Source organism: Spinacia oleracea, chromosome 6, assembly GCF_020520425.1.
Source record: "Spinacia oleracea cultivar Varoflay chromosome 6, BTI_SOV_V1, whole genome shotgun sequence".
Lineage (NCBI taxonomy): Eukaryota > Viridiplantae > Streptophyta > Magnoliopsida > Caryophyllales > Amaranthaceae > Spinacia > Spinacia oleracea.
The window spans coordinates 115,769,438-115,794,107 of record NC_079492.1 but is presented as its reverse complement, the minus strand read 5'-3'; the positions used below and the strand labels follow the sequence as shown (position 1 = coordinate 115,794,107).

Here is a 24,670-nt window from a genome sequence, read left to right as displayed (position 1 = left end):
ACGCTCAAACATCCAACGAGGGATGGCTCGACAGCCAGCGATAGATCTCTCTCCATCCCTTGTGTGCAAAACCTCTGCCTCGCGAGTTGGCAATCCATCGTAGGCGCTGGAGTTGCCGCCCACCATGCTTCGTCGCGTACAAATCCCAGTGAGGGATGCTTCTCGGGCCAGCGAGGGATCATTCGGACCAGCGAGAGATCTCGCGCCTATGCACCAGGCCTTTCTACTCGATGCCTCGCCTATGCACGCATGCTATAGCCCCTCGTCGCGCACTCTCCCAGCGAGCGATCCCTCGATGCAGCGAGGGATCTTGCTTTCCGATTCGTTGCTCCTCCCACACATGCCCATGTGCATCTCTTGGATGGCCGAGTCGTTCTCGGACTTCATCGCCACGTCACCGTCCATTAACCAATCATTGACGACTTCTATTATTTATTTATTTATTTTATTTTAGAATTTAGGAAGCATATAAATACTTCAAGGGAATTAATTTATTTCCCTCATGTTATTATTTCCTTAGAATTCTTTTGAACGCTTAGTTTTATTTTTCTCTCTTCATATTATTGAGCCCTAGTACATTCCATTCGATTGATCAATATAGAGGTATTTTCATAATTCTTCTTGCTTTGAATTATTGTTTCTTATTATTGTTCATTATGAATTTCATTGTTATTTCATATATATTTCATGTTTGTTAATTTAGTCATGAGCGAGTAGTTTTATTCTGGGGCTAAGTAAGGGAAGCCATGTTTATACCATGATTGTTATGCATTTAAGTTTGTAAGTTTATAGATTATTTCTTGAGTAATTCCAATTGATTTGTTTTAATTGTTGATTCATGTTATTGGCCATTTTCATGGATTGATTATCTAGCTAATAGGAATTAGAATTGAAAGATCGTATTTTTAGAGGCTTAGTGCAATTGGTAGACCTGATCAAGACGAGCCCGGCCCGGCCCGCCCGAAATTTTTGCGGGTTTGGGCAGAATTTTCCGGTCCGGTTTCCGGGCCCGACCCGACCCGCCCCGAAAATTTATTTTTTTGGGAGGGTTTGGGAAACACAAAAATACACTTTTTAGTTATAAATTTGGCCCGACCAGAAAATGGCCCGAAAAGCCCGGTATTTTAGGCCCGAAAATAGCGGGGTTGGGCACAAAATTTTGGCCCAAATCTTGGCCCGGTCCGGCCCGACATAGCGGGTTGATTTTTATGCCCAAGCGCGGCCCGAACCCGGCTCGGCCCGCCGTTTGATTAGGTCTAGCAATTGGCAATTCTGATTACGTTAGCGATCGTACTGCATATGTTCAATTGAAAGTGTTAAGCCCCGACCGTAGGATTAGCATGTACTTTAATTACTCGGCTTAGTTTATTCATTTCCGAATTGATTTGTGTTCTTGGATTGGTATAAGCATGGTGAACCGAACAGATCCCCTAGACCTTTAATTCATTGATAAATTACGCATTTTTATTATTGCTTTAGTTTTACTAGTTAATACTCAAAATCAACTTTCGTTATTGAAATAGTTCGTATAATTGGGCAAAAACTAATAGATCTTGTCTCCCTGTGGGATCGACCCGTATTTGCTAAGTATCTGCTAGACACCGTGCACTTGCGGTATCACTTTTTAATTCATCACTAGCATGCAAAATCATAAGCATTAATGCATTCCAGCAACAACTATCTAAATCCTATGGACTAAGCAACAACTATCTACTCCATAAATAAGAAAACCCCAACTAAGATTACATTAGTGCATGTACTTTTCTAAACCCACATAACTCATACTTCCTCCGTCTTTTAATACTCGCAACGTTTGGACTTTTGTCACTATTCATATAGTATATTTTGACTATTCGTAGTGTTTTTTATATAAGATAAAACATAGTCATGTGGGATCTTGTTAAATTCGTCTCAATATGTATTTTCAAAATATCAACTTTTTATATTTTTTGCATAAAGAGAATTTAAGATATAAATGATCAAAGTTGTGCATTGGCATGCGTGAAACTAAGGAACGTTGCGAGTATTAAAAGACGGAGGAAGTATTATACAACATTCATCAAAGCTTTGACCACCAGCTCCGATAAACTAATAACCAAGAGCAACTAAACTGCCTTCTCAAACTTCAGCTAACCTCAACTCCACTTAAAGGAAAGTATCAAGAACAAGCTAACCACTAAAAAGACGACAAAAACTTACAACAATACATACGCTATCATCATCTTATCACTGCTCCTAAAAGCTACTAAATATAAATTTTCTATAATTAAATTCTTCAAAGGTAGTACTACATCAGTGAAATAACTTTTTTTCTTTCTAAAATGGTCATCCTATACCACTCAAATACAAAGCCCATATGGTTTCATAATCTATTCATCGACTATCTATATTCTATAAGGGAACACATGATGTCAATTTAATTGCATTTTTGGTGTCCCCTATAGAAAAGTCCATTAGACCCTTGGTAATTGGAAAAAAAATTATTAAAAATAAAAATAGTTATACCAGCAACGCACAAGCAAAGAAGAAGTCAAACGGGAGACCACAAATCAAGAAACTCATTCACGCATAAATCTTATGTTTAGTCAGCAAAATATGTAATCTATCATAATGATTGTCAGTATGTTGCATGGTTGTCCTTCATTCTCGGCATACATGTGCCTTAATAACTTGCTTTACGTGTATGATTATGCCTTTTCACTTATTTGTAACTGCTAGATCGCCAAGTTTAGGGTCTTTGGAGTCTCCGGGGTCATACTCAGTACATTTGGAGCTTAGGATTGCTAATAGTTTGCAATCAACAACCAACATGATCCATACTCTGTAAGCTTACCCTGCAAATTAATTCCTTTATGATGGAGATTTTCTTGGTTAGTTGGATATTTATAGAAGAGCTAATGCTATGGGGGTACTTACTATGTTATTTGGTTGGATATTTCTGTAAGGGGGGCTTTGGTTTTGGAGAAAGGAAATAAAAAGAGAAAAATGTAACAATAAAGTTGTTGATGTTGATTGTTTTTGGAGTCATTGTTTATTCCATGCTTAAGTGCGTAGATTCTCATCTTTAAAATACATGTATAGTCGATTATTCTATGTATAAGTTCATCATTTTTAAATTAATGAGTGCGAGCCTTATTATCAATATGTTGATTAAAATGGTATGGATCGAGTGAGGTTGATATTTTCAATTAGGATAGTTTTTTTTTGAGGAATAATCACTGAAGTTGTAAGTTAACATTTAAGTGGCAAGGATACGTATATAAGCATATGTTCATGGTAATTTTTGTACGACATTGTGATGGGTTGTAGCAATTATGTGTATTTTTTCACAATTTAAAATATTCCTGATAATTGTAGCATTCTAGACTGCAAAAGTGCTTATTTGTGTTAATTTGGTGTAGGGTGTAATTAATGTTGCCTTGGATCTGCAGATTGATGGCAGGTTGATGATCGACACTACAACATATTGGAAACTGATTGAAGGTATGACTTATTAACATTATTAGTGATGTGTATCCTTGATGTAATCAATTTTGGAATGTTATTTTAATGACATATAAAAACAATATATAACCAAGAATAAAACTCAACAAAGACATGCAATATTACGATTCGTTTTTCTTTAAGAGGTTGATGGAAAACATACCTTATTATGCTAAATTTGCCGCCGGTGGTTATTGTATGTGATGACGAAAACTGCAATTTAAAACCTGCATACAAATATGAATTTGTGGACTGTTAAAGGTCTATTAAAGCGTTATATCTTAGACGTCATATAAAAAAAATATAACCAAGAATAAAACTCAACAAAAACATGTATATTACGATTTTTTTTGTTTAAGAGGTTTATGTAAAACATACCTTCTTATTCCAAAGTTTATCGTTCGTGGTTATTGTATGAGATGACGGATTTAAAACTAAATTCTAAACCTGTATACATATAAGTTTGAAGATCTCATAATAAAAATTCATGAATATTTAAATTAATTTTTTGTTTAATTGGACGATGCCTAACATACTTTATATTTTGAAAGTTTATTGAATCTGCATAACAAAAATTTTAAAAAAGATGAGCTTTTTCTATATCGGAAATCATCATGAATTGTTCAATTTCTGTTTATATTTTCTTGCAAGGATCCGGGAGAAGAATATACTTACTTGTATCGGCGCAACTTCAAGAAGAACGGTGATGAAGATTTTGGAACGAACTCGAGTAGACTCGTTTCATGATTTTTTTTTCTTAGAATGATGTAGACTACTTTTTTTCATTAGTTACAAAGTATAATCCGTCTGTTACAAAATAAGAGTATAATATGTCAATTTCATTAACTTTGGAAATTGTAATAACTTGTAATGTTATTCGTTTTTGTTTTTGGTATTTTTGACTTTTATTGTGTTTGTGGAGAAAATGAGAGATTGTAGGGCTTATTTCCTTAAAATTATAATTCTTTCCTTGCTTGTGTTCTTGTTGTAGAAGATTTGGTGCGTGATATAAGTGGGTTATAAATTTAACAGATTTTGTTGACTAAACCGAGGATTTATGCGTGAATGAGTTTCCTGATTTGTGGTCTTCCGTTTGACTTATTCTTTGCTTGTTTGTTTGCTGGTTTAATTAGTTTTTTTTTTTTTTAATAATTTGCCAATTACCAGAGGTATAATGGACTTTACTATAGGGGAACACCAAAAGTGCAATTATTAAATTGAACTCAAATGTTCCCTTATAGAATAGAGATATTTGATAATTTTTTTTTCTATTACGTATTTTTTATAAACGGGAAAACATAGGATATATTACATTGCATAAACTATTACACGATAAGGCTTTAAACAACAATGAGAAATTCTCTTTGATAGCATTATACTTTTGTAAATTCTCATTGGTAGCAAAAATTTTGCCACTTTCTCTAAAATAGCATTAGTAATCTAAGTTCTCTCTAATATAGCATTATTTCACTAATTTTGTAGTTAATAACCTAATTACAGTTCACTCATTTCCCTCAAAAACATAAATCACCAATTCCCTCGTTTCCCCCTTTATATTTTTTCCGATTTAAAAAAAAAATCAATTTCGTTCAATCCAAATCATCACAGAACTTCTGCAACGTTGCTCCTTAATTCCTTACTCAATCTCGCCAATGAACCCAAATCTAGGTTGTATTACTTCCTCTAGCACAACCAAAGCTTTTAAGAGTAGTAGTTTTGAAGACCATAGTCTCTCGTAGTTGATGTAGCAGACTAACAGAAGGTTGTTGATGTAAACTAAATATCTATGCTAATGAAGTCCATTTATTTTGAGGAGTGGCAGATTATTGAAGGTTGATGGGTTTTCAATGAACGAATGATTAGTGAAGGTTGGTTGGGCGAATCGACTATAGTAAAATAAGGTTAATGTAGTGCTTTTACTGAAACTTAGTCATAGATAGTAGTAGGTTGGTTAATTAGGCCAAACTTAGTGAAATAATTATTCATAAATTTCAACGGTACTTTGTAGATATTCGTACATCAATTGGATGATTGATAAAATAATTATTCATAAATTTCAAGGGTACTTTTTTACCTAAAAATACCTCGTGCGTAGCACGGTCAAGCGACACTCGTTGATCTCTAAACACATAGGGTAGCGAAGGGGGCTAGTTGTGCATAGACAACCTATTTGAAACATACGACACTCGACTGCCTGGCCAGCTCTAAGCCCACAGTCTTCTTTTAGCCATCGAAAAAAATATACGACATGTTTCATTGAGGGTGATAATTTATTAATCATAAACATTTTGCAGGGAAAAACTCAATGCCCGTGGAAGATACAGGTATTAATGAATGATATCAAACAACTTCTGAATAATTTTGATAGTATTTCTTCTCTCACATTTATAGGGAAGCCAATCGCGCAGCAGATTATGTTGTTGCTTTAGGTCATTGCATACAAACGCACCAAGAAATTGACCCATACATAGATATTAAATTTTCTTATTTTATATCTTTAGATAAGTTTTTTTTTAAATAAAATTAATTCATTAATAAAAAGTCATACGACATCTACAAAAGAAATCTGAATCTGTCAAATACATAACAAATTGAATCAAATAAAACTCATTTTCTGCAAAACTATGATCATCGCGCATCGAACATCTTGTATACCCTCTAACACATCGTTGTTTGATACAACCTTCAACGAGGGGGTCTTTTGATCTGTTGTAATTTTGATATTGAATTAAATCAGATTCAATTGATTGTAGTTTGTAGATGTAGAACTGACATCTGCTGCGACACCGCACAAATCTTCATCGCTGAATCAATTTCTCCTGCGAAATTAAATAATATTCTCCCTTGACACCAGAAATATAGGATCCTCTAACCTAAGAAAATTCTCCCTAAAAGGAGAAGAAAAACCCTATCTTTCGAGGGAGAACAATCCTCGCACAAGGAGGAAGTAAGGAGGCTAGGGTTTGAGAGAGGGAGAGGAGGGAGAGAGAGAACGACGTTTATATCTCTAGATAAGTTAGGATATAGTCTTGAGAGAAGCCTATCCTAACTTTCGTTTATCTTTCCTTAAAAAAAAAAAAAAAAAAAAAAAAAAAAACCTCTCTAAGCCCACAGCCCCAACACGAGGCACGGCCTACTGCCCTCGGTCATCCGGAGCCTTGTAGGCGTTGTAGCCACTTTGTAGCCAAGCCTTGGTTTGGATATACTTGCGGTGTACTTCATTTGCAGTGCCTGGTCTATCAGTGTATCACTAGAACTGCAAAAATGGCGGCATGGTCTCTGCGTCTGCCATTGACAACTCCGTGGAGAACTGGTAATAATTATGGCAGACTCAAACCCTTTTCATATCCATGGAATATTTCTATCTATAAGCATAAAACCCAATTGAATATAAAGCTACTTGCCCATTACTCCACTACTTCATCATCACCTTCAATTTCTGATTCTACTCAAACTCATGAACCCCAAATTCAACCCCAGATTCATGAATCAGTCGCTTCTCCTTCGAAATGGGAATCTTTCCGAAAGAAGAAAGTTGTCATGCGCGTTGGTTATGTTGGTTCCAACTACAAAGGTCATCTCACCCTTCTCTCTCATATTCCCTTTCAAATGTTCGTAATTAATCGGTATAATTTATAAACAAAAATTCAAATTTGTCTTTGTTTTGTGTTTTATTAGGCTTGCAGAAACAACAAGAGGATAACATTCCCAGTAAGTTTATTTCCTTTATCTTAATTTTGTTTTTGTTCTGCATATTCTTGTTCATTGTGTTTTGATTGAATGTTGATCGAATTTCTATAGAATTTATCAGTCTTAATGCATTTGATTCAAGGGATTGAGATTTAAAACCATAACAATGTGATCCAGAGAAGTGTTTAACTGTTTATAGAGTTGTTTGTTACCTGTTGTTAGTTTGTTACTAGTTGCAAAATTGCTGGGATGTTGGATTTTGGGTGTCATTTCGACCCCTCAGTCACTACGAGTCTACAACCGCCCCGCGATCAGTGGAATGTGTATCTTTGTTAATTACAGATTTACAGTACAACTGCTGGAGACGTTGAACTGTCAATTTTAGCTTCCTAAACTGCTGCACTTTCTTAATTGTAGCCATTGAAGAAGCTTTGGAGAATGCCCTTTACCAAGCCGGTGCCATCAACGACACCAATTTTGGTAACTTGAACAAAATTGCCTGGGCAAGAAGTAGCCGAACCGATAAAGGAGTAAGCTTGAAACATTTCACCTTCAGTCACTCCTCCTTTCTAAACAATGCAATGGGTTAAAAATTGTGGAGTTGTTTTTGTTGGTTGTTTTCTAGGTTCATTCACTTGCCACGATGATATCTTTGAAAATGGAAATTCCTGATTATGCGTGGATGAATGACCCTAATGGTCTCGTTCTTGCAGACCACGTTAACCAGCATCTCCCTAATGATATAAGAGTGTTTAGTATTTTACCTTCTCAAAGGTAATGTGCTCACTCTTCTTGCATTTAGCAGCAAATCTTTGACTCAATCACTCTATATCCTTTTACACAAATTTTCTCATGTGTATAAATTCTGTGCATCTCATTTAACAATTTGATTCTCACCTTCAATGCAATCAAGACTGCAATGAATAAGTGCAAATTCCTAATTGAACACTATCTACGGGGCATCAGCAATTCAATAGATTTTTCTCCTTATCGTTTCGAATATGTAGTCATTCTTGAAGCTTATTCCTCTGTAGACTTGTAGTGTATATGGAGGGAGGTGGGAGTGATGGGAAAGTTATGAATCCATTTCCCCTTTGTTTGGATATTTGAATGGGAAAGGGAATATGAAGGAACTATTTTCCTTCGCCTTTCAATGAACCATTTGGAAGAAAAATGAAAGGGTACTAGGTACTCCTTCCCACCCTTCCTCTTCCCTCTCCTTCTCAATTCCCCTTCTATCCCATGATTTTGGAAAACTTTGCAGTGGATGCATTGATGCTTGATTTCCAATGAAGTAAAGTATATGCCTATTCATGAACTTTCCCCCCCCTATGTTTGTGTACATATTAAAGTGTGTTAGGAAACTGCATATGCATATCAAACTAAACAACATAAACATCTGTCTCAATACTTCCTAATCTCATTTCGTTAGGAGTTTTGATCCTCGACGGGAATGTCATGTCCGGAATTATGCATACCTTCTTCCGGCTGAAGTTATTGGAATAACAAGTCACTCCTCCACTGCTGAAATTGATTATCATATAAAAGACTTCAATGAGATTCTAAATAATTTCGAGGTATCTCTCTTTGTATCATTTCTACTTATCATCTGCGACAGTCAGTTTCTTCATTTGATTTTTTTGGCTCATACTGGATCCAGACAAGGTTAAATAATGAATAAACCACATCTACACTGTAATGAGTTATCATGTAAAATAAGACAGGGAATCGGGGATGTTCTTCCATGTTATATGATTTTCTTTTTGTTTATAGTGGTTCTGTTAACTCTGTAATAGTTGAAAACATGAAATTCTTCATTATAGAATATCTATAATGGACAAATTTAAAGTCATGTATACTTGCTTATTTTCATTATGCATGCTACTCTCTGTTTGTTAGAAACGGCTTCATTTTTAACGGGACTATAAATGCTTTTGGTTGCTTACAGTAAAATTACTGGTTTTCTTGGCTGATATACACAAGTTTCGTTACTTAACTGTTTCTAGATGCCTTTTGCAGGGAGAATATCCTTATCATAATTATACAGCCAGATCAAAATATCGAAGAAGGCCGCTAAAAGGACGTGCAAATAGAAGACACAAAAAATCTAATAAGCTGCCACTTGCAGAGGTAGAGGAAAATAATGACGATTTTCAGTCCTCGGTTGATGATGCAGATGCATTATGTGATGAAGAACTGATCACTGATTTGCCAGACGACAGTGATCTTGATGAGGTGTTTGATTCTGAAGATAGCCATGGTGATGAGTCAGAAAAGAAAAATTCTTCTGTTATTAAAGCTAGATGGCTTCACGAGCGTGATGATGCGGACAAGCTCAGTGCTGCTCACTGGAGAAAGATATTTCAGTGTTCTTGTGGCAAGTTGGATCAGTCACTTGAAATGGGTTTTGTGGAGCTCTCGATATGTGGAGAGTCTTTCATGTTGCATCAAGTAAGCCTCCGTTAATTGCCTTTATTTCTGTTAAGCAGAGGTTTTTTTGGGTAAGTTAACCAGATGTTTTCATTATCCTACATTCCTACGTATATCTTTTATTTGTAGTCTGTAGTCTGTACCAGGTTGCAAATATAAGATATTATATTGTTAGAAACTTGGAAATATATTGTAGGTTATAGAGTTCATTGATCTTTTGGTCTAGGTGACAAAGTGTGATTTATCCCCATTAGTCAACATCTTATAAGCAATGGATGGTAGGATGTATAAATCGGATTTGTTTTCAGAACATATTTCAGCTGTTGAGATTTGAGATAAGGTAGGATGATGCGGTGAGCTGGTGAGTAGGTAGATTGCTGCTGGATTTCTTGTGTATCTTAGGTATAATATAAGTGGTTATGGTTACAAGTATAGAATTAAATATGAAGAGGAGTTGCTGATATTGAGTGGACCAACTGCAATGGTCTGGGATGGCGGCGGTGGTGGTGTTATGATGGGAACTACATGTGAAGCCATCTTAACAACCATAACTCACTGCTCTTTCTTCAAGTCCGCTAAAATTGCCGGAATTTCTCCTAATAACTTCCGTACTATCAAGACTACAAAGACTCATGCTTTTTCACTAAGGGGAGATTCACTAAGAGCCACCATTGAAGCCGATGTCAACGCCGGCTTTATTCCTCTTTTCCTTGTCGCCACCGTGGGGGCCACTTCCACTGCGGCCGTAGACGAGGTGGGCCCGCTTTGCGATGTTGCAAAGGAATACAATATGTGGGTTCATGTAGATGCAGCCTATGCTGGAAACGCTTGTAGTCTGGGATGTAGGGAACAGAAGATGCACCAGTAAGGAATATGGAGGTTGGGATCATGGGGATCTTAGAAGAAGCCGAGGGAGACCGAAGATGACTTGGATGGAAGGAGTTAAGAATGAAACGAAGAAGTTTTCTTTTTGCAGGAATGTAGAAAGGAATGGAGGAACAGGATCATGGACCTCATGGTTGACGAGCATAGGAGATAAAACCTTGGTTCATGTTGCCGACACCATCACTGGGATTAAGGCTTCGATATTGTTGTCGTTATTATGGTTATGGATCGACTTGATTGTTGGGGGCTTATTCTACTTCATTGAGATTGCAGGTTCAAGGAAAGGCACAACATCATGCAAGTTTGTCCGCAACTTTAACTCATTGATTGGTTTTGACTTGGTGGGTGGTTGGCCTATGTCCAGTTTTAGCAATACAGTATAGTTTTCTAGCACATTCCTTTTGGATCGTAATTTAGGTGTCAATAGATACTTGCTCCATGTGATTTAGCTGTTATACATTTACATGTAATTCCACTATGCCACTTCTAAGAGAAATCTCATACGTGTTTGAAATGTAGGACCAACGTGATGCATTTAAATAGACAATTTTGTGTACTCTGTTTGTTGTCTATTTTTCCTTGGATAAGTTCTACTCATGAGTAGTTTAAACAGACTTGAGATTTGGCAATATACTAGCACTTCCGCTTTATTTCTCAACCTTTTTCTCTCTTTTATACCGGATATTTTACTGGTTGGAGGGAGGATATATATGTTTCTTCCAGCTTCTTTGATAATTCTGTCTAACATACTTTCTCTGTAAGTGGCGTCATTGGTATAAATTCTTGGCTGGGTTGCTTTGTTATTTTTCCAAATTTGATTTCATTTTAAGTTATTTCAATCACTATAACCCCTAAGCTCGTAATTGTTGTAAATTGGACAGATCCGCAAAATGGTTGGCACCGCTATAGCTGTTAAACGTGGATTGTTTCCCAGAGATATTCTAATGTTGTCACTCAACAAATTCTCGAGAATTGTCCTACCTATTGCTCCATCAGAAGGTTTATTTTTAAGAGGAAATGACTTTAGATTGAGGAAACTTCCTGGAAATAAAAAAAGGCCAGAGATGCAGACCTTAGCTGATTCTGAAGAAATTAAAAAGGAAGTAGATAAGTTCTATGTAACTGTACTGGTACCTCAGGTTTCTAAGTTTTTGGACCCTCATAAGTCTCCCTGGAAGGAATGGATTGAGATTCTGGATGCTAATGCGAGCATACTAGAATCGGAGTTGGATGAAGTCAGAAATGCCTGGAATGCGTGGAATGAAGAATTTCCAAATAGGATTATTTCTAGAAGGGTAAGGTTTTCATTTTATTTATTCAAATTCATTGCTATTTCTCAACTGTCAAATTTACAGTCTTATAAAAGTTTTAAAAGTTAATATTAGCAATGATGTATAACTGTAAGTACTTTGACAAATTAATGATCACAGTTGGTAAGATTTGATCTAAAAAGTCAATTATAGCTCATTATTTTTATATAGCTGGGGATGTTATATTGTAGTGGACATCCCTCTGAGCAATAGCAGATATTTAGCTGAGTCTGAATATTCCATGTACTCATCAGTATGACATTTTGATATATATGCTTACCTGCAGAAACCTGGAGCATTAGATGAATGATATGAGATGAATATATAACAATTCAAAATTTGACAAGTGATGGTGCTAGCCTATCTGGAGCATTGTTAAGCATAAGCATCTTCCTGCAACCTGCAGGTGAATTCACTGATTTTCGTTCTCTTTCCTAGTATGTCTGTTGCTTAGCATTAAACATTTTCTTCTGCTACTGGGTTATGCAAAATGGTACATGGCTTATAATCAATTTGTTGTAACTGAAGATTGAGCTTTTTTTTTTCCCCTCTTGTCTATATTAATTTTGATGAATTTTTTATTATCACCGTAAATATAACTTGTCAGCTCAGTGTTCTCTTGCATTCATTTAAACACCATTTCGAACATAATGGAGTCTCTACTTGGTATTGGTCTTACAGACTTATGTTGTATTTTTGGTTTCGTTGTCATCTAAATTAATTTTGCTTGTTCTCTGTGCTACCATGTAGAGTGAATTTGTTGTTTGACAGTTGCAATTGTGCATATATTATGCTTTGTTTTAGGTTCTTTGGATTAAAAATTCAAAATACCTAGGGCTCAATATACCTAATGCACTTTTTGTGATTGCCCAATCTACATTAGCATGCTCCTGAAAGGAATTATGAGAAACCCAGTCGACTTCTGTATTTGGTTTTTTGGTTGTCAACTACACAGACTAAGATCCTCAAATACATAGCAGTAAGACTGTGTTCCTTTCACGTTATTTCCACTTGTTTCAGGAAAAATAATCCCATTTAAGTTCTTATAATATAAGTTCAAGAAAAATAAGGGCTGGTCAAGTAAAATTTATAACTAAATTAAGTTTTGATAAGTTTTAATAAGTTCAGATAAGTTCAGATAAGATAAGTTCAGATAAGATAAATTCAGAAAAAATAAGTTCAGAAAAAATAAGTGAAAATTAGATGAATAGAACACACCCTAAGTTTCCTGACTGAAATTGCTAGATTTTGCGTTTCTCAAGCAGTCATGCTAATGTAAAGCCTGTATACCGAGGATAAGTAATGACCAACTTCTTGTTCATAGGGTCAGAAGATCTACTGTATCTTCACATTTTGTATTCTATAAGGCGCCTGCTATATGGCATTATACTTGGAGCATCCTACTAACCTTGATTTTCAAGGGCTTTGCTATTAAGTAATTAGATTTTTGTTAAAGGGGTCACCCTTCATTTGGTGAAAACTTGAATTATGGCCAGTTCTCTCGACTCAAATACAAACATTGTTCTAACTTCTAAGAACAACTAAACATCCTTTAGTTCGTAACTAGAGATGTCCGACCTGATCATTTCTGTTTCTACTCGTAGCAATGGCTTGAATGTTCTGTATACCTACGTGTTACTCAAAACTCTCTGCTTCCCAAAATAAATTCTTGGAGGGCTTCCATGAAGATATATCTTCTATAGCTGAAGGTACAAACTTTTAAGACAAACACTGTTGAGATCTCACAATTTATAGCAAATCTTCTTCCCTAGCTTTTGACAAGATCTAAATATAGAAGCATATATAAAACCTCCTGCAAAAGAACATTATTATCCTTTACTCTTTAAGACTCTACATCTAACATCTCCACGACTCCGGTGTTCCCTTCACCTGCATTTCACTTATTGGCTATTAACTTATCTTATCTTATTAACCTTATATTATACTATTTGAACTTATTAGCTATTATCTTATTCTATATTATTGACCATTATTGGAGTTTTGAAATGTAACTATTGTACTTATCATATATTATTTTATCGTATGGGCCCTAAACTATCAAATACGAAGTATTATCTTATTGACCCTTATTTTACCTTATCTTATACTTCCTCCGATTCTTTATTGTTGCAACATACCCCTCTACACGGTATTTAAGAAATGGGCCACAACCACTTTAGTCACATTACTTACTTAATCTTATGTGTAAAGTTGTAACTTTGGGTAAAAAATGTTAGGGAAAATTACTTTTAATAATCCAACATTTAAGCGATTTTCCAAAATTAATCCAACCTTTTGATTATTATCTATTAATCTAACCTTTATACCCCTTTAACTTTTATTGCTCCTTACAGGTTTAGCCGGTAATAATTGATGACGTGGCATGTAATTGTTAAAAAAGTTCGGATGGGTCCCATTTCTCAGGTGAATCTTTAAAAAAATCCCTTATTCCTATTTCTTTTCTTTCTCTGGTCTTTTTCACCCCTTCTTCATCATCTTCCTTCACCCCCACTTCATCATCTTCCTTCACCATTCTCTAGTGAAGACTTAGCTTTAATAATTTTTTTTTCTTTTTTTTGGAAACTCAACGTACCTCCCAACCGAAATCCACCACCTGTTTCTCTCCTCCCCCAGCAGACCCCCTTAATTATCTCCTCCCCTCAGCCAACCACCATTTTATAAAAGGCTAATTTGCATCTGAAAATTGCATGATTTGATGGTGTTGCAGATAAAAAGAAGGCTCAGTTTTTGTTTGATTAACCTTAATTTTATTTTCCCCCTTTTTATTTAAAATTGGAGTAGTTATGAAATAGAAGACCATTAGTAGAACACACATGAGCGACAATGGTGTATAGTGTTTGCTAAATAGGTGGTTTAACCTAAAGTTAGTGATCTATTTCTTGATAGAAAATTCGCAAAAATACAAGGCAATTGAAGGCAGGGATCTTTAACTTACAAAGATAAAAAAGATTGAACTTCTTTTTAATAAGAGGGGCAGTTTTAGTGAAGGGTGGTGGTTGTGTTGTTAGTGTTTTAGCGTGGAGGGTGGTAGGAGGGTTTGGTCTTATTGGTGACGAACTGATGATGATGATGGTGGGTTGGAGGAAGGAAGGCTATGGACTATGGAGTCAGAAGAACTAGATGAAGGAGGAAGAAGACGCATTAAGGGAAAGAAAAAGTGACCTTTCTAGCCGGTTTCAAGTCACTTGGGTTCAATAAAAGTTAATGGGGTATAAAGGTTGGATTATTAGATAATAATTCAAAGGTTGGAGTATTAACGGAAAATCGTCGAAATGTTGATTATTTAAAGTAATTTTTCCAAAAATGTTTTCAATTTAAGTGTGTTGCAACTATTGTGACATTTTCCATTTTAGGGAAGTGTTGCAACTATATCAAAACAGAGGAAGTATTATCTTATACTTCGTATTATCTTATACTTCGTATTATCTTATTAGATTTGAAATAAGTGAAAACAAGGAGGGGAGAACCTCCATCCCATCATTTTTGGAATTTTTGGTAAAGAGTAGTATGGGAAAGTTTGTACTCCGTAATTAAGTTACTAAATCTAGAAAGTGACCCATTATTTAGGGGTGGAGAGAACGTATGTTTTTGGTATCAACATTTCAACACTAGCACTTGCTTGAACAAGCTTTATGAAATGTAATCACACATGCAACTTGGGAGTTGTAATTACGTTTCATAGAGCTTGCTCAATATACAAAAACGTATACTTTATCTGTTCCGTAAATATTACACCATTTGGTTTTTTACACTATCCATGCTACGATTTTGGTCATTTTTTGTGATTCATACGCAAGAAAATTGTAGTCATGTGGGGTCATTTTAGATTCGCATGGATATATATTCTAAATATCATTTTTTATAATTTTTACTTACACACGATTTGAGATATTAAGAGTCAAAGTAATGTGTTAGAGGAGTAAAAATCAACCATGGTGTGATATTTATGAAACAGAGGAAGTATAAGATGGTCTTATGTATAAGACAAACTTTTACAGAATTATTTTTAATCAAATAGTTATTCTACTATTATTAGTTATACTTTCCAATCAAATAGTTATAATTTCTAGCCAAATAATTATATTTTAATTTTTTATGCTGACATCAATAATCTTACGCATATGGCGGTTTCACATGAGACATACTCCTCTAAAAAAGAGAGCGGGCACTGTTAGAAAAGTGTTTTTTTTTTCTCTACTTAGGACTAGTGACTAGAGCCAAACATTTGCTTCATTTGGCATAACTCAAACAAACCTTGCTTTGTTATGTTAACTAAAAGTAGAGAGGAAAGAGTAACTTTATTAGCTTCTATATGGTCTAAGCCGACTCTAAGGTGGTTGCGGCTTTCCCAAATTACTCCTACTAGAGATATACTTCATACTCCGTGTTTGGGCTCCCAATTGGCTTTCAATTTGGCCACTAAGTCAAAAGCCCAATGGCTCAATACAACAACATCAAACTCACAAACACTCCAAAAAGGTTGTTTAGCCAGCAAGGCCCAAGGCCCACCAAACAATAAATGACCTATGTGGACATTTATTACACAAACACTATAAATAGGCCGCCAAGGCTCACACCTCAAGGTATGTCCAATTTATCGCCTTAGACTACTCTCTAGAGAACTTCTCTCTCTAAAATCCGAGCATCGTTCTTACTTAGGCATCGGAGGGGCTTTCCTCGAAAACACCCCGAGGCTAGTAACTTTGTCTTTGTGCAGGTGAATTCGGACATTACTCATTCAAGCTAGCAAGGTTTTCAACACACTCGAAAGGGCCTTCATTCGAAGCTCATTGTTCTATCAACTTCAACACCGGAACACTCCGTATAATTTAATTACACATTGTCCTCTTGATTTACTTATAATTTTACTTTGTACAGTTTTAATAATGTTTTTCTTCTTTTAAAAAAAGACAATCAAAATTGAAATTTACACAAGAGAAGCCCTCAACCAATTTCATCTAATAGCAACCAAGAAACTACATATAATTGAAGGCTCCCACCAAAAAACCTATCTTTGATAGTGACCAATGGGCTTGCTGGACGGTTGTGAAATGGTTATTGACAAGTTTTGGGAGAAAATAACAAATGGGCGGTCGATAGAGTTCCTTTTCAGCAATTGTATTGTAATAGTCTAGTAGCGTTACAACTTACAACTTAAGTACATGTAAGTTGTTAGAGGTTAGAAAAGGTGTAAAATGTTCGGGTTAACTAACAAGTGAATTACTCCGACGTTATGCCTCCCTCCAAAAAATTACTTCACAAGCATTGTCTTTTTAACCTATAGAAATATTTTTGATTGACTTAAAATTCTCTCTACTTGAAAAAATACCGCCGAATAGGGCCATAGACATAGACTGTTCAGGACAAAAACTAGGACCAATTGAATTACAAATATCATTCAATCAACTTTCATATTTTCTATATTTGGTGTTTTCATATTCATCAAACAAATATTTCTGTGGTTTCTATATATGATAGGCATGTAATATGCATGCAAGAGTGTGGTGTATCATGGATTAATGATGCATGCAACATGCATAAACCCTTTGTTAATTTAATGTTAAGTGTTGTATGCCTACAGGGCTACAATAGTAAAAGTGTATAACCTATCTGACGGCTTTTATGTTTGTTGGACCTATCTTTTACTCTTTTAGGCCCCCCATAAACGTGTGGGCCTGTAGCCTGTGGCCCAAAAGGAATTAAGAGGAACAGAGGTCTTTTAGCATGATGTCACTAGCCATCACAATGACGTTGGAGATATCCAAGTATTTAGGGAGATATCCATGTCACAAGTCGATAAAATTTCCACGGACAATACTTGTTTCATTTTTGTAGTTGCAAGTTGCAACACTTAGAATTTTACATTGAATCCCTACGAGAATTAAACCCCTTCATTGTTTGTCAATATATATAAGGATTTGCTTGGATAGGAATAGAAGGAAGATGTAGAACTTAGACGTCCATCATTGTTTGTCAATTCCCCTTTGGAACAAAAGATGTGTGAGACATAGGATAGGATGTTAGGAACTTAAGAAAACCAGTATGGGTAACCAAACATTATTTATCGGCTGGAAAAAACAAGTAAGGATGATTCTACATAATTAAGTGTCAGAATTCGTGATTTACTCCCTCCGTCTCTTTTTGTTTTTTTTACGTTTGACATTTTTCACGCGTTTTAACGATTAATTAATTTGCATCGACATTCCTCATTTTTTTTATTTAAACAATATAAATTACGTTTATTTATAATGTTTTCACTTTTATCAAAATTCTGATATTGGGAAATGAGAAAAATTTAATGTCCCAATGGAAAAGTGTGAGAGATTAAATGATCCAATGAATTTAATTGGTTAAAATAATAATTGGACACAAATTTTGATAGAATACTAAGTCATTTATGTGATAATATAAAAGGAAATGTAAAGAACATTTTGAAATACCCAAAAAGGAAAACGTAAAAAACAAAAAGAGACGGAGGGAGTAGAAAGCAAGAAGATGGAGCTTTGATAATTTCCATTAATGGCAACTCAGGAAAACTCTCTGACTACATCTTGTTTATTGTACTTCCTCCGTTCCTAAATAAGTGTCCACTTTGGACTTTTACGCGGGATTTAATAAAACTGAATTGTGTGTAAGAGGTAATGATTGTGAATGTTTTTTTTGGAAAGGAAAAAGTAGATAATTGTTTATTGATAAAGTAGATAATTGGGAAAGGAAAAGGTAGATATTTGTTTATTGATAAAGTACAAATAAAAGTGGATGTGGTGATTGAAAAGTGAGAAAAGTGTAGAATGTGTAAGAAAAATTAATAATGATTTATAGAAAAGTGGAAAAAGTATGTGGAAAAGTGGGAAAAGTGTATGGAAAAGTGGGAAAAGTATATGTTGAAAAATAGAAAGTGGACACTTATAAGGGAACACTATTTTTGGAAAATGGACACATATTTAGAATGGGAGGGAGTAATATGAATGAATAAGAGTACGTACAAGGTTTAGGTAATCTTATTTTTATCACTAATACTACGGAGTACCTATTAACTAATTATCCTTATTTTAAGGAAGCAATTAACAAATTAAAAAAACTAACTACTCAGCTAATTAAGTTGACTAAAATATAAACTCCCATTACCATCTCTTTAGTGTATAGTTAGTTTCAATCAACAGTTGCAGCAAGTTTATGTGAAGTTTGCTCTTATAGGCAGGTGAATATTTTGGTATTGATAGAAAAAATTTCTTCTAATAATAGGTTTACAATATGAATGACATACCTCTTTGTTGAGATGGTGTGTTTTTGTTATTTCGAAAATAGCAGGCTTTAGTTTGAGTAACAGTGAGACTATGGCTACGTAAGAATATGATCACCCAACCCCATAGGCCCGTAGAGCGATATTCAGCCAAAAGGTGAGCAACCACGTTACCTTCTTTGGGCCGTAGTACACCATATATTCCGTACATGTTATGTGGCTAGATACACGATGTGGAATTAATAGCAAAAGGTCACATCAAAATGTTTCCAAAATTAATTGAAAACTACCTACACCTGCTATGACATTTTCAACTGAATTTAAAGTGTGATTAACCCAAGTTATTAGGGTTGCTAGGTTCAAAAGTTGTCGATCCAATGACAATTCCCCAAGTACATGAAAAAACAAGCACAAATTTGGGAAATGTCAATTTGGAATGCAATAAATGGGAATAACCTCCTCCAAATGCCTTGTTTCGTAAGGACAGCTCTCTAGCCTAACTATGTGTATGGTTCTTAATCCATTTTCCCACGTTATTATTCAATCTACTTCTCTAGAACTCTTGGCTAGTATACCATTTCATTGCTATAAGTTAGCCTCAGCTATTTTTATTGTTGTGTAGTACTTCCTCTATTCTTAAAATATTACTCAATGCAATTTTTCATATCAAACTTTAAAAACTTTCACCATAAATTGCTCCCATAGTGATGATAGAAGATGACATATTCCATTCTTTTGAGGTATATGCCACTCTTATTTTTGGGTCGGATCAGTTTCAGATTGTCTTTTAAGTCTAATATTTTTTCTTCCGTTGTTCAAACATCTTCCTATTGCTCAAGTAATGGATACCAACGGAAAATGAAAATGAGAAGTAGTGAAAATAGATTTCTTTTCTACCATTAGGGTAGAGAAAGATGTTCTTTTTTGGAGATATGAATACTACTTTATTCAATAGTATAAAAAGACTCATGTGATTGGGTAAGCGAGGATAAAAAAGGGTTTTTCTTTGCCAAAATTGAAAGTAAGCTAAAGTAAGAAGATTATAAAGGATGAACTTAAACAAAAAGCAGAAAACATCTTTTGAAGGAGGAAAGAAGTACTGTAGGTATTTTTGAACTTAGGAGAGAAAAATCTTCTTTAAAAACCTTGATTTATGGATTTATACTGCACTGTCTACAAAATGTTGGTTCACGCTTCCAATATTACATAAACGATGTTAAAGGAAAGTCTTTTTGAAACCAACACTTTGATATTTTTTCCCCCCTCTCTATATCATTTTTTAGAATTCCAGACGATGTCACATAAAGATCTCCGATAAGGACAATAGTGGCAAGAAAAGGACAAGGACCTTTCATAGATGTGAATATTGACTTGTCATAAGAAGTGTAATGTTCCTCTTCTACTACCTTGACATGCTTTAATTTTTTAGTACTAGTGATTGTAATTGACAGGCTGGTTGAGGGTTATGCACTTGCGTAAGTGTCTGTTTGGTTCACATGAGAATTAAGGTCTAAACGAAATTGAATTTCACAGTTCATTTAATTTCTCCAAACAATTCCTAGGAAATGTGTATGTTAATTAAAGCCCCTCAGCTAACTTGCTTTCCAGCCTGTGGAACTTTATATGATGTTACCTGCCATATTCCTAGGAAACCTGTGTGTTGATTATTCTTAGTTACAACTTATAAGAATATAACCGGAATGTTTTATTTAGCTTAGGAATTAGAGACTTTAGTAATCGGTTCTCTGTTCTCTCTCTCTTCTATGGAAAATGTTATGTGGTGCACCTGAGATCATTGAGAAGAGTGATTCCAGCCACACACACAGAGGATCGCGTGTTCTTCATGTACGCATATGAAGGTGTGTATAGACACTCTACATGCAAGGTGTATGCCACGTATGCGCTGTTGGGAGCGCTATTCTTGGTGTTTAGGAGAGCATAAGAATATTTGTGCTTCTAAGAAAAGTTGGATATTGTGGTTGGAAAGGCATCAAAGCGTAATATTCCAATGACATTCAGTATATCTGAAATCTGAATTTGGATTGGTATATTACTACTGGAGTCTAGAGTTGTAGGATTATCTTAGTCTTCAGGTCTGAATTAAGGGTGGGCAGTTTACCAAATTAAACAGATTGAAGAAGATATATACCCAGAAACAAAAAGAGCTGATGAAACCTCAAGTCATGGAATTATCATGTATGCAGAAACTCTACTGATAATCCACCTACATTTGCTAGTATTAACACATCTTGTCAAATTAAGCAAGAACTTTATGACTCGATCTAGTGACTCTACTACGTATACACAGCCCTGCAACTGCCAAGAGAAAAATACATGCACCTGGTAGCTAGTATCTTGGGCTGTCAAAAAGACAACAGATCCTAAAATGCTGCCTAGTATTTCTCCTTGTAAGTAAGCATAACAACTATACTACGTATATGTATGCTACTCTGCCTCTACAACCTTTGCAGATAGAATTTGCGAGTACGAAAATGAAGTACTAAAGCTAGGACAACTCCTAGAGAACAAAGGGATCCCCAGATGAGGAAGGTCATGCTATAACATTGCAGACCCAAGCATCTGCCATGTTCATGTCCTTGTGTTCGGTACAAAAGTGCTGCTAAACCTCCGAATAGGAAGGAACCTAAAGGGATATTTGCCACCACAACATTATGATTCACTCCAAAATTGTTCGGTCCAAATAGCTCTGTTGTTGTAGTAACAGAAATGGCAGTGATTGCACCTGTAGAATAACCTATAATTGCTGTACAGATATGAAGAGAAAGGTTGCTTCCATTGATCACCAGCAAAAAGAATGCTGTTGCCATTGGTAACATTGCAACTGCTATAGTAGCCGGCCCTGGAACCATGCACTTGCTCCTGCTAAACATAATTTACCTTAAATATCAGTTTCTTGTTTCCAGTTTGCATAAGTTTACATATAAGAGTTGGTTGTTAGTAGTAGGAGCATACCTTGAGTAAGCATAGTCTAGGATGGATGGCAAGAGACGGCCAAAAAATACGAATGCAGAAGCCAATGAGACCAAAGAAGATGTCCTAGCGTAGCCTCGAGACTCTGCTATTTGTCCTAAGTTGTTCAGATAAACCAAACCAAGAGTGGCACCAGAAATGTATGTGAAAAAGTAGAGCCAGAAATTCAGTCTCTTCAGCATCAACTTGACACCAATATCTTCCATGGCACAAATCTCCTGCTTACCTTCAACAATATCATTATCCTGATCTTTAATTCGATTCTCAACATCCTGATGATCATCCACTTCATCAGCATCAGTTGTAAGATCACATACTCGTCTTTCCCTGTTTATATGACATTTTTCTTCCAATATACCAACCATAAATTCTGCCATAGGAATTATTAACAGTGCTGTTAAACAGCCTCCTAAACCAACCACTTTAAACCATGGTGAAGACTTCCTTGAGATCGGTCCCAAGCTACTGGTTACAGCATATATACCAGTAGCTATTGTTATCATCAGAACAACAAAAAACCCATGTTCAACCTTTTTAGGCTTTCCAGTATCAATATGCCGGACAAAAGGTGCAGCAATGACACTTACTACTAGAGGAAAGATAGAATTGAAAAGCATGTATTCTTCAGCCCTTTGAGAAGGCTTAGAAGAAAACGCACCAACAGCCGCTGTATAAATTACAGCACTTAACCCTAAATAGCTAGTAGTGAGACCAACAGCAGCCTGTCTGTGGTAAGGAAAGTTGTTAATGGCAACCACGTAACAAACTGTGTTGATCCAACAAATACCATTTCCTGCTAAAACTGTGAGAAAGAAGATATGCCAATAAGAAAGGAATGTGATATAATGGGTGAGGAAAAGATATTGCAAGCCATAGCCAATGAAGCCGAGAGTAGAACCAATTAAAAGGACGAGCCATAAAGGTAGGTAAATGGCAGCAATGCCAGCCAACCAACCAAAGAGTTTCCCAACATCAGATGCAAGTGCAAGGTTGTTGAGTTGCAGTTGAGATAGAGAGAGGAGTTGCTTCAGCTGGGAAGAATAAGCAGGGAAATTTGAGTTTGTTCCGTTAACTGATTGAAGCCATATGATGCCTACCAAGCTAAGCCATTGAAGAGCTGTGCTTCGAGGCATGGCTAGGTAACTGTACTGACTTTTCTTGGACTAAAATCGATATCAATCACTCAGCTCAGATATTTGATCAACCTGTTGTCTTTCTTTAAAGGAAGAATTTGAGTGTAAGAGCCCGCTTTGAGAGGGAAAAGACGCGAATGAATGAAAGACAAGGAGTTATAGAAAGATATGTTTGCAGTTTGGGACAAAACTCAAAAATATATATTGTGGATAGAAGAAATAGAATGTGGATTTGTATCTACCACCACCTTGAGTTTTAATGTTGATGATGGATGAAAATACATGAGTAGTGATCATCATATACACGCATTAATATTTTGATGTGCATGCATACCATATACTACTAATAATATGTACAACTACTTAAATTCCTTTCTTGGTTGGGGTTGGGGTTGGGGTTGGGGTTGGGGTTGGGGTTGGGGTTGGGGGTAACTTTGCTACTCCCAATCTCGTCCCATGACCATGAACGTAACATGATTTAAAGCCGTCCAACCTAGTCTCGAGTGTGACTGGTCTCACTCAACTTATAATTTAAGTGTCTTCTCTCAACAATGTAACAAGTTTTCCTGACCAGCCAACTCGTTGCACCAAAGAGTAAAGGTGTGACTAATCGTCGTACAGGAGTTTCTGCCACTAATAATTTGTCTCTGTCGACAGAATAATGAGATGCCGCAAGGTTAATTATTGAGAACCACCCACATATAGGTTAGGGGTCCCAGTAATGAATGGAAGAAATCTAATTTCATGGCTAAACTTGCTGATTAAGAGTAACAAAACCGGCTGTAATAAATGTCGAATATAGAGCGGTAATTGAGGCTTTTCAATGGACTAATTATGAGTATGATGTAAAACTATTACCCTAGTTAGATTATCCAAAACAAGTGTGAAGACAAATACATTTATAGTCAAGCACCTACAAACACAGGAGTAAAAACTCTATCGATCATCGAAATTGTCGATTAGCCTATTAAGGAAATGTTAAAACACTTTTGAAGATAAAGGCTTGTGTTTAAACTTGTTAGTTACTGAAAGAAAACGAGAATAAATCTTAAAATTTACGCTCTTCCTCAAAAGATAATTTACATTCTTCTTAGACATGGTGAATTCATGTTCCTACTTACGTTGCTTCTTTGTAGGATAATCACATTTACAGTGGCATAGCCCACAAGAAGTATGTACACAATATATAATTGGTAATTCAGACACTTTTTTTATTGCCTATGCAATAAAAGGTTCATACTAAATTTACTGCAAGCAAAACAATTTTTTTTTTTTTTTGGTGTTAGCACCCGGTTCACCCTCAGGACTAATTCGGATTCGGGGGTGAGTTCTGGGTGGTTAGGTTCCAGTCCCCTCCCAATTGTTGTTGCGAGGAATCGAACACGGGTTCTCCCTACCAAGTGTAGCCCCAATCACCACTAAATCAACAAGCAATTGATTACAAGCAAAACAATTTAACTACGCAGATTGCTTTTCAAATAATT

At 35.7% G+C, this 24,670-nt stretch overlaps 2 protein-coding genes across 4 annotated transcripts; one reads left to right on the top strand and one right to left on the bottom strand.

Moving 5' to 3' along the window:
- The first annotated feature begins 6,582 nt into the window (after positions 1-6,582).
- Positions 6,583-12,476, top strand: LOC110790918 (putative tRNA pseudouridine synthase). Of its 2 annotated transcripts, XM_021995673.2 has the most exons (8): positions 6,585-7,057; positions 7,162-7,194; positions 7,591-7,703; positions 7,799-7,947; positions 8,606-8,750; positions 9,193-9,624; positions 11,370-11,783; positions 12,085-12,476. In XM_021995673.2, the coding sequence occupies exons 1-8, from the start codon at positions 6,748-6,750 to the stop codon at positions 12,106-12,108; spliced, it is 1,620 nt and encodes a 539-aa protein (XP_021851365.1). In that variant the 5' UTR covers positions 6,585-6,747; the 3' UTR covers positions 12,109-12,476. The 2 variants fall into 2 exon arrangements, with proteins under 2 accessions (XP_021851366.1, XP_021851365.1); XM_021995674.2 differs by lacking the exons at positions 7,799-7,947; positions 8,606-8,750 and having other exon boundaries at positions 6,583-7,057.
- An 8,732-nt stretch (positions 12,477-21,208) lies between these two features.
- On the bottom strand, positions 21,209-24,086 carry LOC110790919 (protein NUCLEAR FUSION DEFECTIVE 4). Of its 2 annotated transcripts, none has more exons than XM_021995676.2 (2): positions 22,036-24,086; positions 21,209-21,942 (listed from the first exon to the last, which is right to left on the bottom strand). In XM_021995676.2, the coding sequence occupies exons 1-2, from the start codon at positions 23,184-23,186 to the stop codon at positions 21,519-21,521; spliced, it is 1,575 nt and encodes a 524-aa protein (XP_021851368.2). In that variant the 5' UTR covers positions 23,187-24,086; the 3' UTR covers positions 21,209-21,518. The 2 variants fall into 2 exon arrangements, with proteins under 2 accessions (XP_021851368.2, XP_021851367.2); XM_021995675.2 differs by having other exon boundaries at positions 21,209-21,945; positions 22,036-24,082.
- Positions 24,087-24,670: the final 584 nt, after the last annotated feature.

What these genes read in the sequence shown, in the direction of transcription:
- LOC110790918 (XM_021995673.2), top strand. Translation starts at nt 6,748, where the DNA reads ATGGCGGCATGGTCTCTGCGTCTGCCATTGACAACTCCGTGGAGAACT. An exon ending in AGTCTTTCATGTTGCATCAA is followed by an intron (nt 9,625 to 11,369) that starts GTAAGCCTCCGT and finishes TAAATTGGACAG; the next exon opens with ATCCGCAAAATGGTTGGCAC. An exon ending in ATAGGATTATTTCTAGAAGG is followed by an intron (nt 11,784 to 12,084) that starts GTAAGGTTTTCA and finishes GCTTACCTGCAG; the next exon opens with AAACCTGGAGCATTAGATGA.
- LOC110790919 (XM_021995675.2), bottom strand. Translation starts at nt 23,186, where the DNA reads ATGCCTCGAAGCACAGCTCTTCAATGGCTTAGCTTGGTAGGCATCATA. An exon ending in CTAGACTATGCTTACTCAAG is followed by an intron (nt 21,946 to 22,035) that starts GTATGCTCCTAC and finishes AATTATGTTTAG; the next exon opens with CAGGAGCAAGTGCATGGTTC.